This window comes from Emys orbicularis, chromosome 1, assembly GCF_028017835.1.
Source record: "Emys orbicularis isolate rEmyOrb1 chromosome 1, rEmyOrb1.hap1, whole genome shotgun sequence".
Taxonomy (NCBI): Eukaryota; Metazoa; Chordata; order Testudines; family Emydidae; genus Emys; species Emys orbicularis.
In genome coordinates, this window is record NC_088683.1 from 305,417,881 (window position 1) to 305,442,634 (window position 24,754).

Here is a 24,754-nt window from a genome sequence, read left to right on the forward strand (position 1 = left end):
TGATCATTTAAGTCTCTGTTCAACACCTTCACCACCTCTTCAACATTTTTCCACAATCAGAATCAACCCTATGTTAATTGAAAGCTTCCCAAGAAGGCTTAATGGAATTGTCCGGAAGACTGTGCATCTCTACACTTGCATCCAACAACAATAAATATATTGACATTTGCACTGAGGACAAGGAGGACTTTGCTCAAAGCATATCAAGAATTCTACACAGGGATTAAGAACAGGAGTACTTGTGGCACCTTAGAGACTAACAAATTTATTAGAGCATAAGCTTTCGTGGGCTACAGCCTGTTCTTTTTGCGGATACAGACTAACACGGCTGCTACTCTGAAACCTGACACAGGCATTAGACATACAAAAGCAACTGAGGGATGGCTTGGAATAATTTGACAGATTACAAGAGGATCATACTACTGTCAGTCTCAACGGTAACCTGTTTTGATCTAATGAAAAACAAGCCAAAAACCCTGGAAACACACAAGAACAAAACTGAAAAATTATTCAGAGAACTTGTCTATTACTTAGCCAAACTGACTGATCACAACTATATAGGTCATAAATTGAGCCCAGCATAAAAAAGAAGCTGAAATGTGGTTGATGGAAAGTAAAATTGAATTCCTTTCTTTTCTTTTAGCAGTTAAAATTGAATCTCACGATTTCTACCCTAAATTTATTTTGCCACAGAGGTTGTGTTACAATTTGTAGCATTACAATGGTGAAAATTATGGAAGTAAAAATAATACAAGACAATCCAGGTGAATCTAGATTTTTATTAATTTTTAAAAAGACCTGCAGTCTTGTCCAGCCAACAGCATCATTTGCACATACTCAGATTGGTTTGCTTCTAACTTTTAATAAGCTAGGCATAAAAAAAAGGCAAAAATGTATTGGTATATAGTTTTAAAATTGGTTTGTTTTTGTTGCTAATCCAAACATTCTTGGGTAGAATTTACAATGCTGTAATACTTTAGTTGATAAATATAGCATGTAAGCAGCCAAATATTTATTATAACATTAATAATTTTGTAAGAAAGCAGAAAAATCCACATTCCAAAATCTAGAATGGCTGAGCAAAGTTTACCAAAAGCATTTTCATAATTACTTAAGCAAGTTCTTCATAAACACTAATGCATCATTCAAGTGGTAATTTCTTAGCATAAAATTTTATTTTAATGATATACACAAACTATATTACCATTCAAGGTGCACAGTTTTATGTACACTGCCTTTGCTAAACCTTAAAGATGCAGAATATATAATTATATATTTATGATACAAGGTTCTTAACATGTACGTAGAGTTGGACTGAAATAAAATAAGTTAAAATAAACCTCTCCCATGAGGTTAATGTAACAGCTGCTGGAGTTTATTTTCATGCACTTAGTTGATTGTTAAAAGAGTCCATGTTCTCTTCCTTTTTTTATTTTTCTATTTGATCACTGACTGTTCTCTTTTCATTCCAATGTTCATATCTGAGCAAGTTAAACTGAACTCTTTCTTTCAGTACCTATAATAAACAGTTTTCCTGTGCTGCCTAGTTAACACATAACAAATTTTAACCAATATCTTTAAATAAGTCTTCTAGGTTCCACCCTACCAGATGGGTGGTATCCTTGTTGGAAGAGGTTAGGGATGTATGAAATAATTTATAGCCAGAAGAAAATCAAACGTATCTTCAGCATCACCACTACTCAAAAGCAGCATTAGCTCTCACTGACTCTACAACTCCTACTGCTTAGCCATGGAGGGAAGCAACTAATCGCAGCAAAAACCAAATGGTTACTAAGGTGTCATTAATAGTTCAGAAAATTTGCATTAAACATAGAAAGCAGGACACATATGAGAAAAATAAATCTATATTTGAATACTGAAAAATGAAAACGGTGGTTATAGGTATAGTCCTTTCTCCCTGTTACAAAATATGCCAATAATTTTAGGGTCTTCGCCTGCAAGTGGCAGAGTAGGATCAGACTCTTAGGTAAAAAAATGCTTTCATTTGAGGGACAGTCCACAAGGATTACAAGATAGTCCCTCTGTTACTCCACCCGTAGTACAGCTCCTTCATGAGGCTCGTCTGTGGAAGGGTGTGCATAAGCTATGTGCAGCTGTGTGAATTTTACCCTTTTTGAACATCAAAATAATGTACATGTGAACTATGAGCCCCAAAAGAAAAAAGGGCTAGGAGTATAACTTGAAAGGTTATGGTTTTGATTTTAACAATATTGCTATGACTCAAATTTTAGGTGATGGCAGAGAATCTAGAGTATATCATACAATATTATCCAGATTTAGTCAGAGTCCCAAATTAGTTAAAGTAATGAAGATTTAGCGAGGAGCTACAGGCAGGCACTGGCATAGCAACTAATTCATAATTAAATGGCAGATAGAGGAGAGAAACAATTTGCATCCTTAACCAAGAATTTCAAGAAATTGGGTTGTTCTTGCCCAACTCCTTTTATTGCAGTACATAGTACTTTTGTGCTATTTGCACTCAAACAAATGCAATCATCTCAACTCTTTCATGTAATTAACTCCATGTCTCATTTCATTTTCTTAATTAGCTTTCTGATCTCTTCTGATTAACAGAAACCAAACTCAGTTCTATGTGGTGCTATCTTCAGGGACTTCTTGTCACATTCATTTTCTAGACAGGATAGCTTAGCTGTCATTTTTGACAATTAACTGATTATTACAATAAATCTTGCAACCTATGGTAGAAAATCTTTCTGCTGCCTAGGCAATCAGAACACTGCAAATATTTTATTTTTCAGCTTATGATTCAGGTGCTTCATAAAGATGCACCATAGGGATACAAAACTTGTGTATTAAAAATACTGTGCTCCCATATTTTGCACATGTACCAGACTTTAATGGCTATGTATTTGCACACACAAAATGGACAACTGCTCTGTGGACAAAATTTAAATAGCGAATTTTTAAAAAACAGTAAAGTCCTTTTATTTCTGGGCCCCCCATGTGAGGCAGACCTAGTTTCTCATTTGCAAAAGGAATGACACCCATAGTTTCAACTGAGGTGAATGAGACTTCAACATTCTTTTCGTATAGTTTCTTTGGGATACAATAATTGATACCAAAGCATATGAGGTCACTGTTAATGATTTGCATTAGATGCAAATTTAAGTTGATGTATATATTGCTCTTTGGTATGTGACATGTAAAAAGACAAATAAGAATGGGAACAGTGCAATCACACACACAGACAAAAAATTAGACCTAAATCCTGTAAATTTACAAAAATAATCTATACTTGTATCAGCAACTTCATACCAGTTTAACTGCATCCACGCTTAGGGCAGGTCTACATTGCAGCCGGGATCGACGATCTGAGATCGATCCACCGGTAGTCAATTTAGTGGGTCTAGTGAAGACCCGCCAAATCGACACCAGATCGCTCTCCAGTCGACCCCTGTACTCTACCCCCAATGAGAAGAGTAAGGTAAGTCGATGGGAGAGTTTCTCCCATCGACTCCCCGCGGTGTAGACCCTGTGGTAACTCAACCTAAGATATGTCGACTCCAGCTACGTTATTCACGTAGCTGGAGTTGCGTAGCATAGGTTGACTTACCATGGTAGTGTAGACTTAGGGCAGGTCTTCACTACGGGGGGGGGGGGGTGTCGATTTAAGATACGCAAATTCAGCTATGCGAATAGCATAGCTGAATTCGACGTATCGCAGCCGACTTACCCCGCTGTAAGGACGGTGGCAAAATTGACCTCCGCGGCTTCCCGTCGACAGCGCTTACTCCCACCTCCGCTGGTGGAGTAAGAGCATCGATTCGGGGATCGATTGTCGCATCCCGACGAGACGCGATAATTCAATCCCCGAGAGGTCGATTTCTACCCGCCGATTCAGGCGGGTAGTGTAGACCTAGCCATAGCTTAAGGTGTTGCACTGATTTAACTATATTGTTTTTGTAAGGGCTAAAGGCCTGCGGCTAGCAACCTTAGTACTAAGGACACATACCTGAGCAGGGATCAGCTGGTTCCCAATCCCATAAAGAGCAGCAGAAAGTTCCAGGGGGGGGGATGCTAAGGGAGACCAGACGGGAGTACAAAGGCTGCTGAGAGCAAGTAGGCTCCATCAGAAAAAAATTGAACTTGGGAATGAGACTACAGACAAGTGAGAATATAGGCAAAAGAGGCCTGAGCGTGACCTAATAACAGGGTAAATGAATGGATTTGAGAACTTTATTTTGAACGGTTTTATTAATAAAACAGACCTCCAAGGAGGGATGGTACTGGATGGTACTCCTGTGTGTGGAGTTTAGGTAAGGAGCCCCTGGAAGGGAAAAACTGAGGCAGGATGTTGCAAAGCCACCCCTGACCGTGAGGGGGCACCAAGAAGGCAGTATGCCCTGACAGGTTCTAAACAGATATAGTTTAAGCGGTACAAAAATTCTCTGGAGACCAGCTCCTCTATCTATAAAAACAACCAAATATGAAGAAGAGGCCATTTGAATGTTTAAGTAATACAAAAAAATTCAGACTAATTACTTTACATGCAACATAATTAACACATGTAATAAATTACAGAAGGTCAAGAGGATACTTAATTGTCTTCATAACAGCAATAATGGCATTTCTGGAGGCTTGTAACAGTCATTTAATGACTGAATAGAGAAATTAATGGCCATGGCAAAGACAAGAAAACAATACTTGACTCTCATTACCTGACAGAAGCCAAGTAGGTGGTCATTAACCCATTATAATTTTTTTTATTTTACACAATTTAAAACAGAAATTAAGTATAACACATAATTTGAGGTTTTCCATAATTTCACCATAGCTTACTTGTCTCAGCTTTTGAAGTAATTTACCTGTCCAAAAGTAAATACTTTTTCACCCGTCAAAAATATCCATTCCTAAATGCACCCATAGATACCATAATTTTCAAAAATATTCAACCCATTGTTTCATAATAAAAATATGCGGTTAAGTTTACTATTTCTGATCCATTAAGATCTCTCAAACCTATATTTAAAAAAATTACATTTAAGATTAGAACCTCATACTCAGATACGCCATGTAAAATGACTACATTCAAATATGTATGCTTCCAAAACAACTAAGATGTCAGTTTACAGTATTTATTCTCTCTCTCTCTCTCTCTCTCTCTCTATATATATATATATACACACATATATAAACTTAGAGCTATAAATAAGAACATTATCTTATCAACAGTCTACAGACAGAAGTTCGGCAAACTTTTGTAGTTCAGTGATCATGGAGCCTAATCCTGATTCACTATTTTAAAATAATTTCTGGTAACAGCATGCCAGCGTTAGTTACAGTACAGTATTTAGTTACAATATAAGATTGTAGTACTAAATGTTGAAAAATGTCAGTGTTCAGTGATGTCATTATGGCATGAGCTGTGCTACGCAGAGCCTCACTTATCTTCAGCAGCTGAGAAATACACAGGGCTTTATTCCACCAACAGAATTCAGGCTACAGGCTTCCCTAATGTTCAGAATTTAAAGCTGCTCTCCATTTTCCAGGGGGTCATAAGCAGTAGGCACTCAGATACCATGGTGATGGGCCTTGTGTAAGAACTCTGGGCTTGTCTACACTACAAAATTAAGTCGACTTTATCTAATTCAACCTCGAGCCTCCGAATTAATTAAGTCGATTGAGCATGGTGTGGCCACACACACTGTCTCAATGGAGTGTGTCCTCACTAGCAGTGCATCGTGGGTACCTATGCCGAAGTGCAACTTGCCACAATGTGTTTTGGGAAGTTTGTGCAATGCCTCATGGGACCAAAACATTGTCGCGAGGGAGAATGGGAACAATGCATCGGCACCTCATGATGCACTGTGCTCAATGGCAAACAAGCCAGTGATTTTCGCACCTTAAAACCATCCCGCGTACGCCACAACCCCAGAAGCATGGAGCCTCTTCAGTGCACTCTTGCTGTAAGCATCTCAAACACCTCACACCTTCTCCTGCAGTATTTCCAGACCCAAAGTAGGGTCTGCCGCATGGAACACAGAAATGTCCTGCAAGCAGCCCTGCTGCAAGCATTTGAAAAAAACAATTCACAGTTGCTGCTGGCACCTGCACTCTGTTGAATGCCGTCTCTGGTCCCGAGAAACATGCAGAGTGTGAGATTGCATTGTTTTGCAGGTATGGAATGACGAGCAGTGGCTGCAGAACGTTCGAATGTGGAAGGCCACCTTCCAGGAATTTTGTGCAGAGCTTTCCCCTGCCCTGCAGTTCAGCAACACAAAAATGAGAGCTGCTCTGACAGTGGAGAAGCGAGTGGCGATCGCTATTTGGAAGCTTGCAACGCCAGACAGTTACCGGCCAGTGGGGAATCAATTTGGAGTAGGTAAATCAACCGTGGGAGCTGCTGTGCTCCAAGTGTGCAGGGCCATTAATCGACTTCTGCTATGAAGGGTAATGAGTCTGGGAAATGTGCAGGACATAGTGGATGGTTTTGCTGTGATGGGGTTTCCTAATTGCAGTGGGGCGATAGATGGCACGCATATCCCCATCTTGGCACCAGATCACCTTGCCAAAGAGTACATAAACTGAAATGGATACTTTTCAATGGTATTGCAAGCTCTGGTGGATCACAGGGGACGTTTCACCGACATCAACGTAGGATGGGTGGGAAAGATTCATGACGCATGCATTTTTAGGAACTCGGGTCTGTTCAAAAAGCTGAACTTTTTGAACAGACTGAATCCGGAACTTTCTTTCCAGACCACAAAATGAACATCGACGACATTGAGATGCTTGTAGTTATCCTGGGGGACCCAGCCTACCCCGTGCTGCCATGACTCATGAAGCCATAAGCTGGCCATCTGGACAGCAGCAAGGAACGGTTCAACTATAGGCTCAGCGAGTGCAGAATAGTGGCTGAATGTGCCTTTGGTCGTTTGAAAGGGCGCTGGAGAAGTCTACTAATAAGGTTGGACCTTAGTGAAGAGAACATCCCCATGGTTATAGCTGCTTGCTGTGTGCTCCATAATATCTGTGAAAAAAAGGGGGGGGAAATTTTCCGCAGGGGTGGGCAGTTGAGACAGATTGCAGCCATTTTTGAGCAGCCAGAGATCAAGGCAATAAGAAGAGCACAGCAAGGGGTGCTGCGTATCCGCAAGGCTTTGAAAAGCCGTTTCAATAATGAATCACAGTAATGTGAGCTGCTTGTCTGCATTGTGCTTTCCCAAATCTTCACCTGCCTTGTATCACTGCCCATGTATCACTGTCCCCCCACCCAAGCCCACTGCTTTTACTCAATAAAGAACATTTATTTCTCAAATCCATTTACTTTATTTAACAAACATAAGTAAAAAGGGAGAACAGAAAATAAAGGTAACCTTGGGGAAAAGGGGTTGTAAAGTTGAAACAGGAGAAACATTTTCAGCTGTGTAACATAATACCACATTCCAGACCATCAAAGGTCTGTGAATGGGCACCTTCTGTTCCTTGTATCCTCCACCTGAGTTAAGTGAAAGGGATAATGGACTTTTCGGCCACGCCTCAGGGAACACATGGGGGAGGGTGATTCTGTGCCAGGCGATGCTGGCTGGCTGTCCACCAGGGTCTGCAGAGGGACTCTACCCTCCTGCTACTGTTCCTGCAGTTCAACCAGACGCCTCAATATGTCTGCTTGGTCCCTCATAATCCGAAGCATCTCATCCTGCGCCACATGCTCTTGCTCATTGGAAATTTTCCTGCTCTCCATGTCCATGTCTAACTTCTCGGACAGTGAAATCCTCCACGCTCTCAGCTCTGTCTCAGCTGTCCCGGAGGCATTCATTATCTCGGTGAACATGTCCTCCCACATTCTCTTTCTCGTCCTTCTAATCAGCGAAAGTCTGCTTTCAGGTATTGATGACACGCCAAAGGACACATTTCCAGCTGTCAGTCAGAGGAAAAAATAAAGGAGCCTGTCATAACATACAGCTAAGGGTAGCATAAAATCCCTCTTTACCCTGTAAAGGGTTAAGAAGCTCAGATAACCTGGTTGGCACCTGACGAAAAGGACCAATAAGGGGAGAAGATACTTTCAAATCTGTGGGGGAAGGTTTTTGTTTGTGTTTTTGTTTTCGTTCTCTGCGAGTCAGTAAGGAACCAGGACAGGAAAAATACATCTCCTTAAGCATATCTGGACTAAGCATCTAGTACTGCAGAAATAGTTAGTAATAGCAAAGAAATGCGTTAGATTATCTTTTGTTTTAGCTTGTGAATTTTCCCTGTGCTAAGAGGGAGGTTGTTTTTGTAACTTTAAAGTTTTGTATCGCTGTTTTTGTAACTTTAAAGTTTTGCCTAGAGGGGAAATCCTCTGTGTTTTTGAATCTTTTGTTATTCTGTAAAGTACTTACCATCCTGATTTTACAGAGGTGATTCTTTTACCTTTTCTTTAATTAAAATTGAACCCGATTGATTTTTCATTGTTCTTAAGATCCAAGGGTTTGGGTCTGTGTTCACCTGTACCAACTGGTGAGAATATTATTCTCAAGCCTTCCCCAGGAAAGGGGGTGCAGGGCTTGGGGGAATATTTTGGGGGAATAGGACTCCAAGTGGTCCTTTCCCTGATTCTTTGTCTAAATCACTTGGTGGTGGCAGCATACTGTTCAAGAACAAGGTGGAAATTGTGCCTTGGGAAAGTTTTAACCTAAGCTGGTAAAAATAAGCTTAGGGGGTCTTTCGTGCAGGTCCCCACACCTGTACCCCAGAGTTCAGAGAGGGGAAGGAACCCTGACAGAGCCATTGTACATTAATAAAATGTTTCCATAGCAAGGCCATTTTCATAAAAAAAAAAAAAAAAAATTATTATAGTAGGTGCAAGCCATAACATAATCAGAATCCGTAACCATTCACTGTGCTGTTTTGCTGCTCCAGCCATGGTGAGTAGGCCCCCCTGGGTAATGGGTGACCGCACTTTTCATTAAGTTTATGGCAGGCTAATCTCAGGAGCAGAGGTAGCTAGATGAACAATGGCCTTTCCCCATAGCACCAAGAGAAGCTGTTTACTAACGGGGTGGGGAGGGGGAACGTTTTCACTCCCAAATTGCGGAATCTCTCATGTGGGGCCCCAGTCCCCTATCAGCTACTTTAAACTACTTGCCGATCCATGCTGAGCACAGTAAAGGCACATTAGCGGCCGCATGGTTTGGCGATCCGGAATGTGTGTGGGGGGGGAGTGCTACATGCCCTTTTTTTTCTTGTAAGAGCACTTTTACTGAGAACTTCCCCCATTTCCCCTAGGCAACCCTATGTGATATCTGTCTCCTAAGGGTAACAAGGGCAGAAAGGAAGGGGATGCTGCAAGCGTCTGGATACAGACCCGGTCCTTATGCTGTGTACCACAATGATGCCAACAGAATTAATTCAGGAGTTGTGTGGGAAAGTGTCTTACCATGGTGGAAGAAACAAAGACTCCCCTGCCCAGAAACCTTGTGCAAAGGATTGCAGAGTACCTCCATGAAAGTTTCCTAGAGATATCCATGGAGGGTTCCCGGGCTATTCCAGTTCACATAAATAGTCTTTTCCAGGTGCCACCCTCTGTGTAGCTGGAGCGGCCTCTTGTAAGCAGAGAGCCACAGCACCTCCCTTTTTCTTCACGGTAAACCTGCCATACCACTGAATGTGTGAGCCCACTAAAGTTTAACTGAACTTTGATTGTACCTGTATACTCACCAGAGGTAACTTCCCCTGCATCATGGTTGGCCACCGTGATGTCCTGCGACCCACAGAGCTCCCGGGTTAAAAATATTTCCTGGCTCTCGGGGAGAATGGATCCAGCACTCGCCTACCTCCCATTCTCCTCCTCCTCCTCCTCTTCCTCATCCACCGTATCGTCCTCCTTGTTGTCCCTAGACTCACACACCTGTGAGGTGTCCACGTTGCTTGTGGGGCTGCTGCTAGGGTCACCCGAGAATCACATGCAGCTCGTTGTAGAACCGGCATGTGTGGGATTCAGCACCAGAATAACTGTTCATCTCCCTTGCCTTCTGGTACGCTTGGCGAAGTTCTTTTATTTTCACACAGCACTGCTGTATGTCCCTCGTGTAGCCCTTCTCCCCCATTCCATGAGCAATCTTTGCATAGATGTCAACGTCTCTTCTGCTGGATCGGAGTTCTGCCTGCACAGACTCTTCTCCCCACACAGTGATGAGATCCACCATCTCCTGTGCAGACCAGGCTGGAGCGCATTTGGGACATGTAGTCTCCATGATCAGCTGTGCTCAAGCTGGCATGCTCCCAATGCTGATCAAACAGGAAATGGGAAATCAAAAATTCCCGGGGCCTTAGCAGGGCCGGGGCTGTTTCCTGTGTACCTGGCTGCAGTGCAGCAGAGTTGAGAATGATCTCCAGAGCGGTCACAGATGAGCACTGTGTGACATCACCTGGAGTCCCATTAAGTCGAATTACACAACACTGCATCTGCACTACCTCGCAGTCAACCAAGGAAAATCGAATTAAGCGCTATGCCTCTCGCAGAGATAGATTACAGAAGTCGACATTAGAGGCGACTTAGGTCGACGTAAAGGACCCGGTAGTGTTGACACATACATTAACAGGTCGACTTAAGGCAGCTTCCTTCGACCTAACTTTTTAGTGTAGACGAGGCCTTAAATAGAATAGAATTAAAAATGTTATTAAAGCTAATGTTAAAATAATTATATAATACATAGGTTGGGAAAAGAGTATTTGTACTTAGATTATCCACAAATGTAAAGTTAGTTTTTAAAAGTCATATGATACATAGAATACATAATCAGCAATAACCCAAATTTAGGTGAATAGATTTAACAATACAGTTTAGATATTAGAATCCGAATACTCGGGTGCCTCACTCATGAAAAGTTCTACAGAGATTTGATTGTGGAAAGCGAAATATATCAATGAGTGGAGATTGTCCCTCAGTAATTGAAAATTAGGTTGGTTGCCCATTTAGAAAATACAATCCATGAGGGAAGTATTTGTTACTTTCCTGACTATGCTTCTCATCGACACTCCAGCTCATCCCTCCTGGTATTGCTGATGGAATCTACTATAATCTTGCCCCCAGGGGTGCATCTCAACTCTGGCTCAGCTGTGCCAATGGAAGTAATTCAAATCCAAAGTCTATTGTATACATTATTTTATATCTTCCTTTTGGGGTATATTTCAAGACAGCCTACATAAAGCCTCCTCTATTTTGAAACAATCCATACTTCGTGGATCACACAAACTACAGAAAACTAGTGTCTGGCTTCTATAATGTTTTGCATTTATATAGCACCTTACATCTGAGAAACTCAAAAGCACTTTATAAATATAAATTAAGATTTAATGCACCTGTGCGAGGAGTATAATATTTTTATTACTAAAAGGTCATTAGATGTGTTATGGTTTTATACACAGTAACACGGCACATACATTTACTTACCATCAATTAAAGTTTAGGTTACAAAAGCTTCATTATTGTAGGTAGAACATCAGTATCTAAATTCATGCTCCTAATGAACATAGTTCTATTTAAAATTCATGTATCCATGTACCAATAAGTTCATCTCATTTCTCTTTAAGGCCTGAAATGTGGTACTTAAGCATGTGTGTAACTTTTAAGCATATTAGCAGTGCCACTAAAATTCAGTGCTTAAGTACTTTGCTAATTTAGGGTCTCAAGCCATGTCTACACTTATCGGTAGATCGGCACTGCTGCAATCAATGCAGCGGTGTGCATCTAGAGAAGATCCGCTAAATCGATCACAGAGCGTTCTCCGGTCGACTCCGGTACTCTTTCTTCCTGAGAAGAGTAAGGTAAGTTGGCGGGAGAGCATCTCCCATCGACACAGCACAGTGTAGACACCGCTGTAAGCCAACCTAAGGTACATCAACTTCAGTTATATTATTCACTTAACTGGAGTAGTATAACTTGGGTCAACTTACCGTGGTAATGTAGACAAGGCCTCAGTGATGAAGCATTTTCAAAGGCACCAAAATCAAGTGAACTACATAAGCCTTTCTGTCTATAGAAAAAAGCATCTTAAATCAATATTTCTAGAATCCTAATTTACAACTTCAAATGCATTTCTTTTTGATTTTTCAGACTGCAATTTCCTTTGGACTAGCTGTAAACGGTAAGAAGTTTGGGATGTGATAGCAACTTGCCTGATCAATATAAAAAGCAGTCCCAGCTCGGATCTCTCTGCGCTGTTTCAGATCCGTTTCTGTGGTGTCCCTTGATAGTGCAATATACTCAACCTCTCGTTTGGTCAGCTCCTGTGGGCAGAAGTGAGAAATTATTATAGAGCCCTAGGCTGCAGCACAGTCATTTAAAGTAACTCTGAACAAAAATTTAATATCTCTTAGCTTTAAGATGTTTACAGTGTGTTTCTTCCTCACACATAATAGTTTGAATTTTTGCTCAATAAATTTTTTATACTCCCCAAACCTGTTCTAAAAATCATAACAACCAGCTATAAATTCTCTAACCTGAACAGCTGAGCTCTGTAAAATGCTTTATCTCCAAGTTGACTTTCTTGTAGTGGCCACTAAAAACCAATGAGCCACATAAGCAAAAATTCACACATTTCCTATTAAGTTCAATAGGAGTCTTATAAGTTCCCACCCTGCTTCTGTTCAGTGATGTTAATATTGTTACTCAGAAAAATAACCACTGAGTTTAAACATCCTTGTGAGTATGTTGAAGAACTACATTTTTCTCCTACTGAATCATGCTGTTATTTTCTGTAAGCTTTTTGGAGCAAGGACTGTTTTTTTGTTCTATGTTTATACAGCACCTAGCACAATGGGGTCCGAATCCATGACTGGGCTCCTGGGTACTATGGTATTTATTATTTACATTAATAACTGAAGTTTTAAATCTGGAAATTAACAGGATTACCTCTATAAGAGGGAAAAAATGGGTTTGTGCCATTTTCCTGTTTTATGAAATAGGTTTGAATGTCCCCCCCTTATGTTTGTATCCTACTTGGTTTTTTTTAACCTTAGAAATAGCAAGAATGTCAAGCCTGGCGGGTCTCCTGTTCTTCTGTAGGCCTCAGTGGGGACTCAGATCTACATACCAAGAATGCTCTCAGTTCTTAGCTGAAAGTGTGTTGCATCTTTACCAGAACTTTCTTCCCAAACAGTTCATTTGAACATTTGTAAGCAAACCAAGCTGTGATGTTTCACTCCATATTATTTATGAAAATATGCTTAGGATATGAATATGACATAACTGAGATATACTTTTTGCAAGATGGCTCATGTAAGATATCATTGGAAAGGTTATGATTTACTGAATGTGATTATCCAATTGTATGCCTGTATCACTTCTGTATCTGAAGTTAGGATTATTGACTATGTATCTGTATTTTAAATGTGTTACTTTGGGTGTCACCCCCAACTAGTCCTTCAGGTACAACAATGGAAAAGCCAGACAGGGCTAATGGCCCATTAGCGATGACAATGGGCTGTGAAAGAGCTTAGTCTTCCTGTGGACACTCCCGACAGCCTACGAGTAATGGCTGCCACAGCCCTGCAGAGACATGGGTCTGAGTCACCTGGTACTGGACCCACCCCTGGGAATTCCAGTGTTCTTCCACTGGGAGACAAAGGGTTTCTGACATACACAAGAGCTATATAAGGCAGGGGAGTGACATCATCGTGGTTCTCCTCTGCCTCCCCACCCAAAGAGATACTGAATACCACCTAGAAGCAAGAATGGAACTGAGGGGAGAAGGGTTGAACCCAGGCTGGGTGGGTGTCCAGTCTGTGAGTGGAAATACCTGAAGTCTCAAGCTGCAGGCCAGTGCAGCTGCCTTTCAAGACTTTCTACCTGTAACAATATCTAGGGTGAGAAATTACAATTTGTAACCAATTTCTTTAGTGAAACAAGCTTAGTTTGCATGTTTTGTTTTATTTGCTTATTAATCTGCTTTGTTTTGTTTGCTACCCCTTTAACCACTTAAAATCTGCCTTTTATAGTTAATAAACTTATTTCTTGTTTATAATATAACCCAGTTTGTGAAATTCATAACTGGTGGGGTAGAGAGGGGGGAAGAGGCTGTGCATACCTTCCTCCACATTGAGGGAGGAGACGGATTTCATAATATACCTTTGGGTCTGCACCTCAAGGGAGGTGGACACCTGAGTGCTGGGGCAAGTCCTTTAAGCTGGGTCCTCAGAGCTGATCTCAGGGTCTGTGTCGTTCTGCAGTTGGGTGTGGCCCTGCCTGTGTATGTGCTGGAGGAGGCTTAATATCCTGGCTCAGCAAGACAGGTAAAAAGGGTGCACTGGCTGGCAGAACAGGCAAGTTCAGTGGTATCTCAGCACATCAGGTGGCATCTCGAAGGGGGGCAACCGATCACACAAACATAAAAGATTTTTACGCAATCTTATCCAGTTGGAAGACAGGATACTGAGCTAGATGGACCTTTGTTTTGACCCAGTATAGCTGTTCTTATGTATAACTGCCATTTAATTACATTTCATTTCCTTAACATCTAGTAAGTTATAATGATTCCAGTTCTCTCATGGTCCATACAATCTCCCAGGACAGATGCAATTTGCATTTCTAATGTAAAAAAACAAACAAACAACAAATATATGGCAAGGAAAATGCAGGCAGGCTTTCTTTATACAACATGAGGAAGCACAAAAAGGCACATTGTGGTAGATTTCAAAGCTAATGGGTGAAGCCACACACCCATGGATCATAGTGGGGTGGGCAGGAAACCTCACACATGGTGCAGTCACAAGACCTCCAGCAGATCTTTTAGGTCCAGTGGGTGGGTGCCACACTTCCTCCTTTTCCCCGGGGGACAGAGGGATAAAAATAAATGCACACCTCTATCTAAACACTATGAGGAAAATCTGCAAGGGAAACCTCAGAGTATTCCTTCCCTCAACCCCTTCCCTCAGTTTTTCCACGGAGGAAGCAGTGTGGCTCACTGTCCAACCCTGATATTCTATGATATTTTATGATTCTAACACAGTATGCAGAGATCTTGATTCTGAAAGGTATGAAATACAAAGAATAGACTATTTTTCCATTTGTGATCACATATGATAACACTTTTTCCACTGTTTTTTCTTAGTAATGTTTAATTGATTAAGCAAAAAACATATTCACTTAAATGTTTGTACTTTTTATTCATTGTAAAATAAAAATCAAACTTTGAAAAGCATGTGCATGGAATTAAGTTCTTTGGCAACTAAGTAACAAGTCATATAAGCTTTTCTAATATTACCTTTTACAATTCAACAAGTAATAGAATACATACACACACACACATATACACACACATGCACGCGCACAGCCACACACAGACACACAATAACAACTAAATAATCTTAACTACTTCAATTCTCCATTAATATAAACAAAGTTTTAAAATGTACCAGGTACTGCATGGCAATAGAGCGTCGAAGGGGTCCAGGGGGCCCTATAAGAAAAACATCTTGCCCCAAAAGATCTTTTTGCATTATCCATCTTAGATGTTGGACTACAGATTGGGCCAAATTGTCTGACACTGTAAGAAAGAAAAAAAAAAATTAACTCTAGTCTAAATTATGCAGCTTTAAACAAATACTATTAAATGAGGTTGATGGCCAGTAGGGATTACTGACATCGTACTCCTTGTTTATTTAGACTTTAAAATTGAATACATAAATAAATTAATCCAAAGTTGAATAACTCAAAAGCAGCTAATTGTGCACATAGTCTCTGTAACCACATATCTACCCTACATACCCTCATTCTCACTGCCTCAATCCATTCATTTGTTTGTTAAATTCATGTCACAGTTTGTCTCAAATCAGCTTTTAAACTCTTCAGGGCAGGGACTGTCTCTTATTATGAGTTTGGTTCAGTACCTTACACAATGTGGCCCCAGTCTTGACTACTGTAATAATAAATTAATTATTACTGTTAGTAGAGAAACAGGACTTATCTAGCCTATAGGTCATTGCTTTCATACAAAATGATATTTAATAAATGTTTGCACCAGATCAAGTAGCTTAAGTTGTAGTGACAAATAAGGTCTAATTTGCTAGGGTTTTTTTTAATCAAATTCTTCTATACATTTTAATCTACTATAATACAGATAAGTGGCTACGCAGAGTTAAAAATTCTAAGTATAGTCAAATCTTAGTACTTCAGTCTTCTATAATATGCTGTCTCCAAAGAGAGACTGAAAGTTAACAGACTCAAAGCAGATCCACTGGCTCTACATTAGAGTTGCTGTAGTCAGGGATGGAAGTATACCAGAAAAATACTACTTATCCTGTTAATTTACATTCCAGTATACTGCTCAAAGCATAAATCGATACAATTGATATAGTTTTTGATTTGTGTGTTTATGCTTACTCTCTGATATGCAAAATTTGGTAATTCGGAATAGATTTCCCAATCATAAATAAAAATTAACAAGATTCTTCTGTGTCTTATTTTCATTCTTCCTATATGTTTTGCAGCAGCCTTTTATCAAACAGTCATAAATCTGCTTACAATACATTACTAGAGATAGTAATGGACTTGTGAACAAAAAAAGTGCCCAAAACATTTGATAAAATTAAAAACAAAAAACAAAAATACGTTCAAAAGCAAATGGTTTCTATGAATGGTTATACCACCACCGACTATACCAGTCAATCTCTCTTGTAGACAGAAACTGTCACAGAAGATTTTGTGCCTTCCACAGCACATCCAATTCTCACCTCAGCATACTCCCAAATTAGCTTCCAAGGCAAAAGCAATATAAAAGTTAGCCTATTCTTTATCTCCCGCATGCCACTAAAGAACTCCCCTAGGATCCTAAGTGTTGGGAAAGCTACTGGCACTGAGTCATACAAAATAATTAGCCATTAGGTACAGCATATGTTTCCTCTGTGACATGCCATTGCGGCAGACTGTGAGAGTGTTTAGAAGAGGCAATGAAGGAACACAGAAATAAGGCAGGGATGAACAAAGTTCTTTCACCTTTTCCTTCTAATCAGAGAGGACCTTCCAAGGCAGTGGGTGAAATCCTAGCCCCACTGAAGTCAATGAGAATTCAGCCATTGACTTTCAATGAAGCAAGGATTCCTCCCAGGGCCTTTAGCACTTGGGAGTCTGACACTGAACACACCGAAGACTTCATGTTGTCCTTATACAAGCTCCCAAAATGTGGAAAGACTGTCACATATCCAACTGGGATAACTTTTTTCACACAGGTTCCACTGTCTCCATCCATGGAGGCAGACGATTCTTGTAGATTGCCGAGTTTTTAAGGAAGGGCGTGGTCTGAGCCAGATGGTTAAGCTGAACCATGAATTCAGAGTGGGCCCTCAAAGAGAACAAGGAATCAAACATTCTGAAAAAACAGGATGTGAAGCAGTAAGAGCTCTGGAAAAATCTAAGGGTTACCACATCTCCCTTGACTTAAAAAGATATTAGGCTGTACACACTATCTTCATTCCATACAATCCGCCTCAGAAAAATCCTCCCTATCTTTTGGCCCAGAACAATCTCAAACCAAGATTTATTCACACAGTGCTACCAAGAAGATATGAGCACTATCATTACCAGGAGGCGTTGGAGATGGATTGGCCATGTTTTTCAGATGGAAACTGATTCCATCAACAGAATAGCAATAAGATGGACACCTGAAGGCAAGCAAAAATGAGGCCGCCCAAAAACAACATGGTGAAGCTGAGCTGAAAAATCTGGGGCACATCTGGGGAACCATTGAAAGACTTGCCAGAAACAGACATGAGTGGAGGAGCTCCGTCACTGCTCTAAACACCAGAGGCGTAATGGGTACTAACTAAACTAGACTGTACGGTCAGTAAGAAGCAGGAACTAATACATAGGACCACTTTTTTTCTATGCAGGCCCAGTAAGAGGCACAGAATAGAGCTATCTGCTGTCCTCTGAGATAATTGCTGTGTGAAAGTCTTTGCAGAATCAGGACCTAAAGCAGGGATCGGCAACATTTGGCACGCGTAGCCCATCAGGGAAATCCGCAGGCGGGCTGGGACAGTTTGTTTACCTGCAGCGTCCACAGGTTCAGCCGATCGCAGCTCACACTGGCCACGGTTCACTGTTCCAGGCCAATGGGGGCGGCAGGAAGCGGCGGCGGCCAACACATCCATCGGCCCGTGCCACTTCCCGCAGCCCCCATTTACCTGGGACAGTGAACCGCAGCCAGTGGGAGCTGCGAACAGTCAAACCTGCAAAGGCTCAGCGGATTTCCCTGATGGGCCACATGCCAAAGGTTGCCGATCTCTGGCCTAAAGCTTCAGAGGGATATCCCTTAGACAATTTCAGATGCTAGTGATGTACCAAAGCCTTGCAGAAGAAACAAAGAAATCAGATCTTGAAAGATAAGTAATATACAAAGTGATTTTCTAATGTCTGGCTTTCATTTTTTATTTATTATATTTTATGTGTATTTACTGGCTGGGGGGATGATCCAGCCATTTTGATATTGTTATGAAAAATTAATTCTATATGCACACCCAGAGCACAAGATGAGCATATGTTTTATTAATCTAAATAAATGCAATAAATTAAAAATAGATACAAATTATTTATCATTTCAGCTTACCTAGATATTCTGCTAATCATCTCTTGCCCTAAAGATAGCGTTTTGTACCTATTGTGACAAAGTTCCTCCTCTATCTTGGTGGGTCCTGTGCTTATTGGCGGATTTTCTTGCCTCAGAGATTCACCATGTGGGTTGGGGAACAGCCCAGAGACCTTCCCCTCTGGAAGAACCCACAGTCCAGGTCAATTGGGAGGTTCGGGGGGAACCCGGGCCCGCCCTCTACTCCGGGTTCCAGCCCAGGGCCCTGTGGACTGCAGCTGTCTATAGTGCCTCCTGTAACAGCTGCATGACAGCTACAACTCCCTGGGCTACTTCCCCATGGCCTCCTCCAAACACCTTCCTTATTCTCACCACAGGACCTTTCTCCTGGTGTCTGATAACGCTGGTGCTCCTCAGTCCTCCAGCAGCACACCCTCTCACTCTCAGCTCCTTGCGCCTCTTGCTCCCAGCTCCTCACACTCTCGCCACAAACTGAAGTGACCTCCTTTTTAAAACCCAGGTGCCCTGATTAGCCTGCCTTAATTGATTCTAGAAGCTTCTTCTTAATTGGCTCCAGGTGTCCTATTAGCCTGCCTGCCTTAACTGGTTCTAGCAGGTTCCTGATTACTCTAGTGCAGCCCCTGCTCTGGTCACTTAGGGAACAGAAAACAACTCATCCAGTGACCAGTATATTTGCCCTCTACCAGACTCCTGTACCCCACTGGTCTGGGTCTGTCACACTATTCATTTTAAAAGCATTTGAATTCAACTTTAAAGTTAATCACATTTCTTGTATGAAAAGCATCTGTTTCAAGTATTCGGGTGGGGAGGGTACTGTCATAACTATAAAGGGAAGGGTAACAGCTCTCCTGTGTACAGTACTATAAAATCCCTCCTGGCCAGAGACTCCAAAATCCTTTTACCTGTAAAGGGTTAAGAAGCTCGGGTAACCTGGCTGACACCTGACCCAAAGGACCAATAAGGGGACAAGATACTTTCAAATCTTGGGGGGGGGGGGAAAGGCTTTTGTTTGTGCTCTTTGTTTAAGGGGTTGTTCGCTCTTGGGACTGAGAGGGACCAGACATCAATCCAGGTTCTCCCCATCTTTCTAAACAAGTCTCTCATATTTCAAACTTGTAAGTAAAAAGCCAGGCAAGGCGTCTTAGTTTTACTTTGTTTTATCAACTTGTAAATGTACCTTTTACTAGAGTGTTTATCTTTGTTTGCTGTACTCTGAACCTGAGACTAGAGGGGGGTCCTCTGAGCTCTTTAAGTTTGATTACCCTGTAAAGTTATTTTCCACACTGATTTTACAGAGATGATTTTTACCTTTTTCTTTAATTAAAAGCCTTCTTTTTAAGAACCTGATTGATTTTTCCTTGTTTTTAGATCCAAGGGAGTTGGATCTGTATTCACCAGGAGTTGGTGAAAGGAAGGAGGGGGGAAGGGTCAATTTCTCCTTGTTTTAAGATCCAAGGGGTTTGGATCTGTATTCACCAGGGAATTGGTGAAAGGTTTCTCAAAGCTTCCCAGGGAAGGGAATTAGCTTGTGGGAAATGGTGGCAGCGGACCAGATCTAAGCTGGTAGTTAAGCTTAGAAGTCTTCATGCAGGCCCCCACACTTGTACCCTAAAGTTCAAAGTGAGGATACAGCCTTGACAGGTACACTACAATGCAGCATACAAAACTATTGCATGTTGTTCAAATAAGGTTCTCAGTGCAGAATAAAAAACTTCAACATTTTAAGCTGGATATTTTGACCTGCCATCCAGGAAAACCACTAAAGGCTTGATCCTGCTTCCACTGAAGTTGACCAGATTCCCGTCATTGATTTCAATGGGAACAATATTGGGCCCTAAGCACAAATTGTTTAAAACAATGTACACATTTGTATTAACAACCAAAGGGAACAGACAATTCAAGTAAGTGCTTTTAAACAACAGATTATTTATGGACACATAAATGATAACATGTTGTTTATTCCATCTGGTGTCACCATACAAACATATCTATGCTGGAAAAACATTTTCTTCAAATTCAATATGCATTGCATACATAACACATACACACAGTGGAATTCTGAAAAATAAATTCCCCACGGAGAATAACAGAATGTTGGGAATCATTAAGAAAGGGATAGGTAAGAAGACAAAAAAAATCATAGTGACTCTCAATAAATCCACGGTACGCCCACATCTTGAAAACTGAGTGCAGATGTGGTCACCCCATCTCAAAAAAGATATATTGGAATTGGAAAAGGTAGAGGAAAGGGCAACAAAAATGATTAGGGGTATGGAACAGCTTCCATATGAGGGCAGATTAAAAAGACTGGGACTTTTGAGCTTGGAAAAGAGACGACTAAGGGGGGATATGATAGAGGTCTATAAAATCATGACTGGTGTGGAGAAAGTAAATAAGGAAGTGTTATTTACTCCTTCTCATAACACAAGAACTAGGGGTCACCAAATGAAATTAATCGGCAGCAGGTTTAAAACAAACAAAAGGAAGTATTTCTTTACACAACGCACTGTCAACCTGAGGAACTCTTTGCCAGAGGATGTTATGAAGGCCAAGACTATAATAGGGTTCAAAAGAGAACTAGATAAATTCACGGAGGATAGGTCCATCAATGGCTATTAGCCAGGATGGGCAGAAATGGCATCTCTACCCTCTGTTTGCCGGAAGCTGAGAATGGGCGACAGGAGATGGATCACTTGATGATTCTCTCTGAAGCACCTGGCATTGGCCACTGTTGGAAGACAGGATATTGGGCTAGGTGGACCTTTGGTCTGACCCAGTATGGCTGGTCTTATGTTCTTAATAGTGTGAAACTTTCTGAGAGAGTCTTTGGGAAATTAAAAAAAGCTTCATTATAACACATAGTTCAAGAAGAGAGGGCTCATGCAGCAAATCAGAAAGACTGCACTACCAAGAGATTGTTATTTATAATTGCTGAACAAATATTTGCTTTTAAAAATATAACCACAAATGTAAAATTGTTTTAATAAATAAACCTATCCTAAAAATTGTAAGATGCAGACCATCCTTGAAAGGCATTAATTACGTCCTTTAACCTCTTTTATTAACTTGTCCCTTGTGCGTTTTTATTATGACTGCTCTTCAATAAGAGGGTTACAATATCCATATATGATAACATTTTAAGTAGGTAGGAAATCTTGCTGTAAAACTGAACTCTTCGATTTCACAAATCATGCATTAAAAGCATGGCTAAGGCAGCTGTCATGCAGCGTGACTGTGAATGCCTCTGGTGTATTTCACAGTAATACGTGTAGCCAGTTCTATTTTTAGGATGGCCTCAAGAAAAAACTTGGGTCAGACTTAAAAGCAGTGCCAGAAATAGAAACAAGATTTAAGAATGTACAGCAACATCTGCAAAACAAACTGTCATGTAGAACAGAACATAAATGTTGTACAGCATACAAGAAAATTCTAAAGGCTCTGGGGCATTCCCCCACGGATTTAATGTACTCCAGTGCACTTATGTTCTCCTGGTCGTAATATTTACCCTGGAGTATTAATATCCAGAAATACTGGTTTTTAAATTCCTACAAAATTTCATAATTTCCCTTTTTAGGGATAATGACACCATAGGCAGAATTCCTTACTGACATATTTAGTAGCCAGCAGCTGGGAAAATGTTTCTTTGCTTACTCCTTCCAAATCATTCAGTTAGCATGCAGGTTAAAGTTCTATCAGTTAAAATAAATTTTGTAAAGTACCAAAAGTCAGTACATTGACTATTTCTAAAATCAGTCAGAAGCAATATGTTTCAAATAAATGCTGAAAAGTCATCAAGGAAAGTATGCTCCTAGATAGTTTCTCATGACACTACCTCTCTTGTTTTTCCAGAGATTATTTTATACTAAAATTTAACTTCTATACATCATTGATCCTCTCGATACATATACTCTATATATTAACTATGTTTAAATTACACAGTTGAGCACTCAATAATTCAGGAAATTATGATTGTATATACAACCTCTCCTCTCCTCCTTGTACCTATGCATTATAGTTCAGTCCATAATTAGGTGATCACATTTTTTCTACACTTCCTTTAGCAACTTATACTGCACAAGTGCATCTACCTTATATTATTTGTTGTGTACTTACTCTATTTTCATTGTCACAATGACCCAGTATATCTATATTGACTTACACTTTTTATATGGTTATATTCTCTTATTTATCACCATCATAGAAGTACTATACATTTATTTTATGGCCAATAGTAAACCTTTTTTTAAGGTGAAATTTAGGGGTTGAGGCAAACTAGTTTAAAGTTAGATTGCATATATATGCCACAAAATGTTCACTATTATTCAGTGTAGCTCTATTGGCTTCAATGGAGGTAAGCTGATTAACACCAGCTGAGGATCTGGCACTATATTTTTATTTTGAGTCTGTAAGATGTTGTAAAAGAACAGTTTGCAGTATACTCTAAGTTATACACTAAAAAACCATCAGGCACACACGGAATAGTACACAGTATTACAAGTTGCTACGCTTGTGTATCTAGGCTGGTGGAAAGAAAGTGTATGATATTATATTGTATTATTTGAGAAGCAGGCCAACACCTTACAAAATGTGCATGCATTGCTTATAAATTAAGCAGTCAAGCCTGAGCCCGAGAATCCTCCAAAACACTTCAAATACAGTCTTTGCAGCAAAGGGTGGCTGTCGCTGCTTGTTCTTCCTAAATGGCAGATGTCAAAATCAAAATGGTTACCCAGCCAAAGATACAATCCAGCCCACTAATGCTTGGATTTGCAGCGTGTACCAACCCTGCCCCCACAGAAAGGGTGAAAGCCACCACTGAAAGAGACTCCAGGCAGTCTCTCCTGGTAAGTCTCTCTGTTCCAGCTACAGTGAATTCCATAATTCTGGAAGATACATTTTCCTTCATATCTACCATCTTTATGCAGGCAGGCAAAGAAATTTACCCCCAACAAGATAACATCCACTCCCAAAGGAGCAACATAACATACTAGATCACGTAGAAACCCAAACTGCCTTGGCAAAAACAGAAAAGAAAATGCAATGGTTAGTCAGGATACATTCAGCAATAACATGCAATAGAACATTCAAGAGAAAAGGATGATGGCTTACCCTGAGCCCTGCCTACAGTGCATGGGTGGGGTCAGAGGGAAAACCTTGCGATATCAGAAGAACTTGAATTGCCCTTTGGCTCCTTCCCCAGGAGAGACTAAAGATGGAGGAAGGAGGCTGCTCCTTCCGCCTCAGTCAAAATATCCTTAGAGCCAGAGAAGGTGCAGCCCAACACACAGACAGGCTATGATTGGTTGAGTGTGCCAAGGAGCCCTTGACAATCATCTAGGAAAACCTCCAGCAATCCCAGCCCACTGGGCCATCACCCCACTGCCTTCTGAGACTATGAAAAGGATAAAGGAGGGACATGGAGTCTGAGCTGAATAGCCAGGCATTGGGAGGCAAGGAAGGGTGGCTGAGCTTAATCAAGCAGTCATGCACAGTGGTATAGTGTAAAACTAAGGAGACCACAAGTAGAGCCCCTCAAAACTACTTGCAGTACATTATCAATGGGCTCCAATAAAGCCAATGAGGAGGACCATGAGGCATGGAGGAAGGTAGCCATCACTGGTCTTCCCAAGAATTAACAGGCAGAGGTCTTCTATGCTGCCTCTCTTTCATCTGCAGAGGGGAATAACATCTCCTCGAATAAACTGGAGACCCTTGAACAGAAAGCTAAGTCTGAGTCTGAGTGCTCCTCCATATATTGTAAAGGGGGTGACAAACCTTCTCCCTGAATGGTAGAAGTTTATAAAGCAGTACGTTTCAATACAAAATGCGCACTTGGAGACACAGCAGATCTCGGTACTAAGAGGTGTCTGGAAGTCACAAGCAGGCTTGTTCGGTACCATGAGAACTTTAGGGCACCGGAACTCTTGAGACACCAGGAACATGATAGAACTTGATATAGGCTCCTGATGTTGCTGTCTGAAGCACCGATGAAAACACCGATGGCACCACAGAGTCCGAAGAGGCTGTTTTTCTTGCTATTGTGGGCTCTGATGATAGTAGTAGTCATCTTTGGTACCATTCTTTTACTGCCAAGATATAGAACTGAGAGAAAATCTTAGAGTGCTTTACCGTACCTGAAGTAGTCAGAGCCTCAACAGCACTCCTTTCAGAGACTGAAGTCTCCA

General features: G+C 40.9%; 1 protein-coding gene across 1 annotated transcript in view; it reads right to left on the reverse strand.

Annotated features, from left to right (window-relative positions):
- VWA8 (von Willebrand factor A domain containing 8) overlaps positions 1–24,754 on the reverse strand; it is a 263,005-nt gene that overhangs the window by 230,299 nt on the left and 7,952 nt on the right. The window contains exons 2-3 of the mRNA XM_065414163.1: positions 15,382–15,512; positions 12,145–12,255 (exon numbers count right to left, since the gene is read on the reverse strand). Of these exons, the coding sequence (XP_065270235.1) occupies positions 12,145–12,255; positions 15,382–15,512 (242 nt within the window). The remainder of the gene's footprint in view (positions 1–12,144; positions 12,256–15,381; positions 15,513–24,754) is intronic.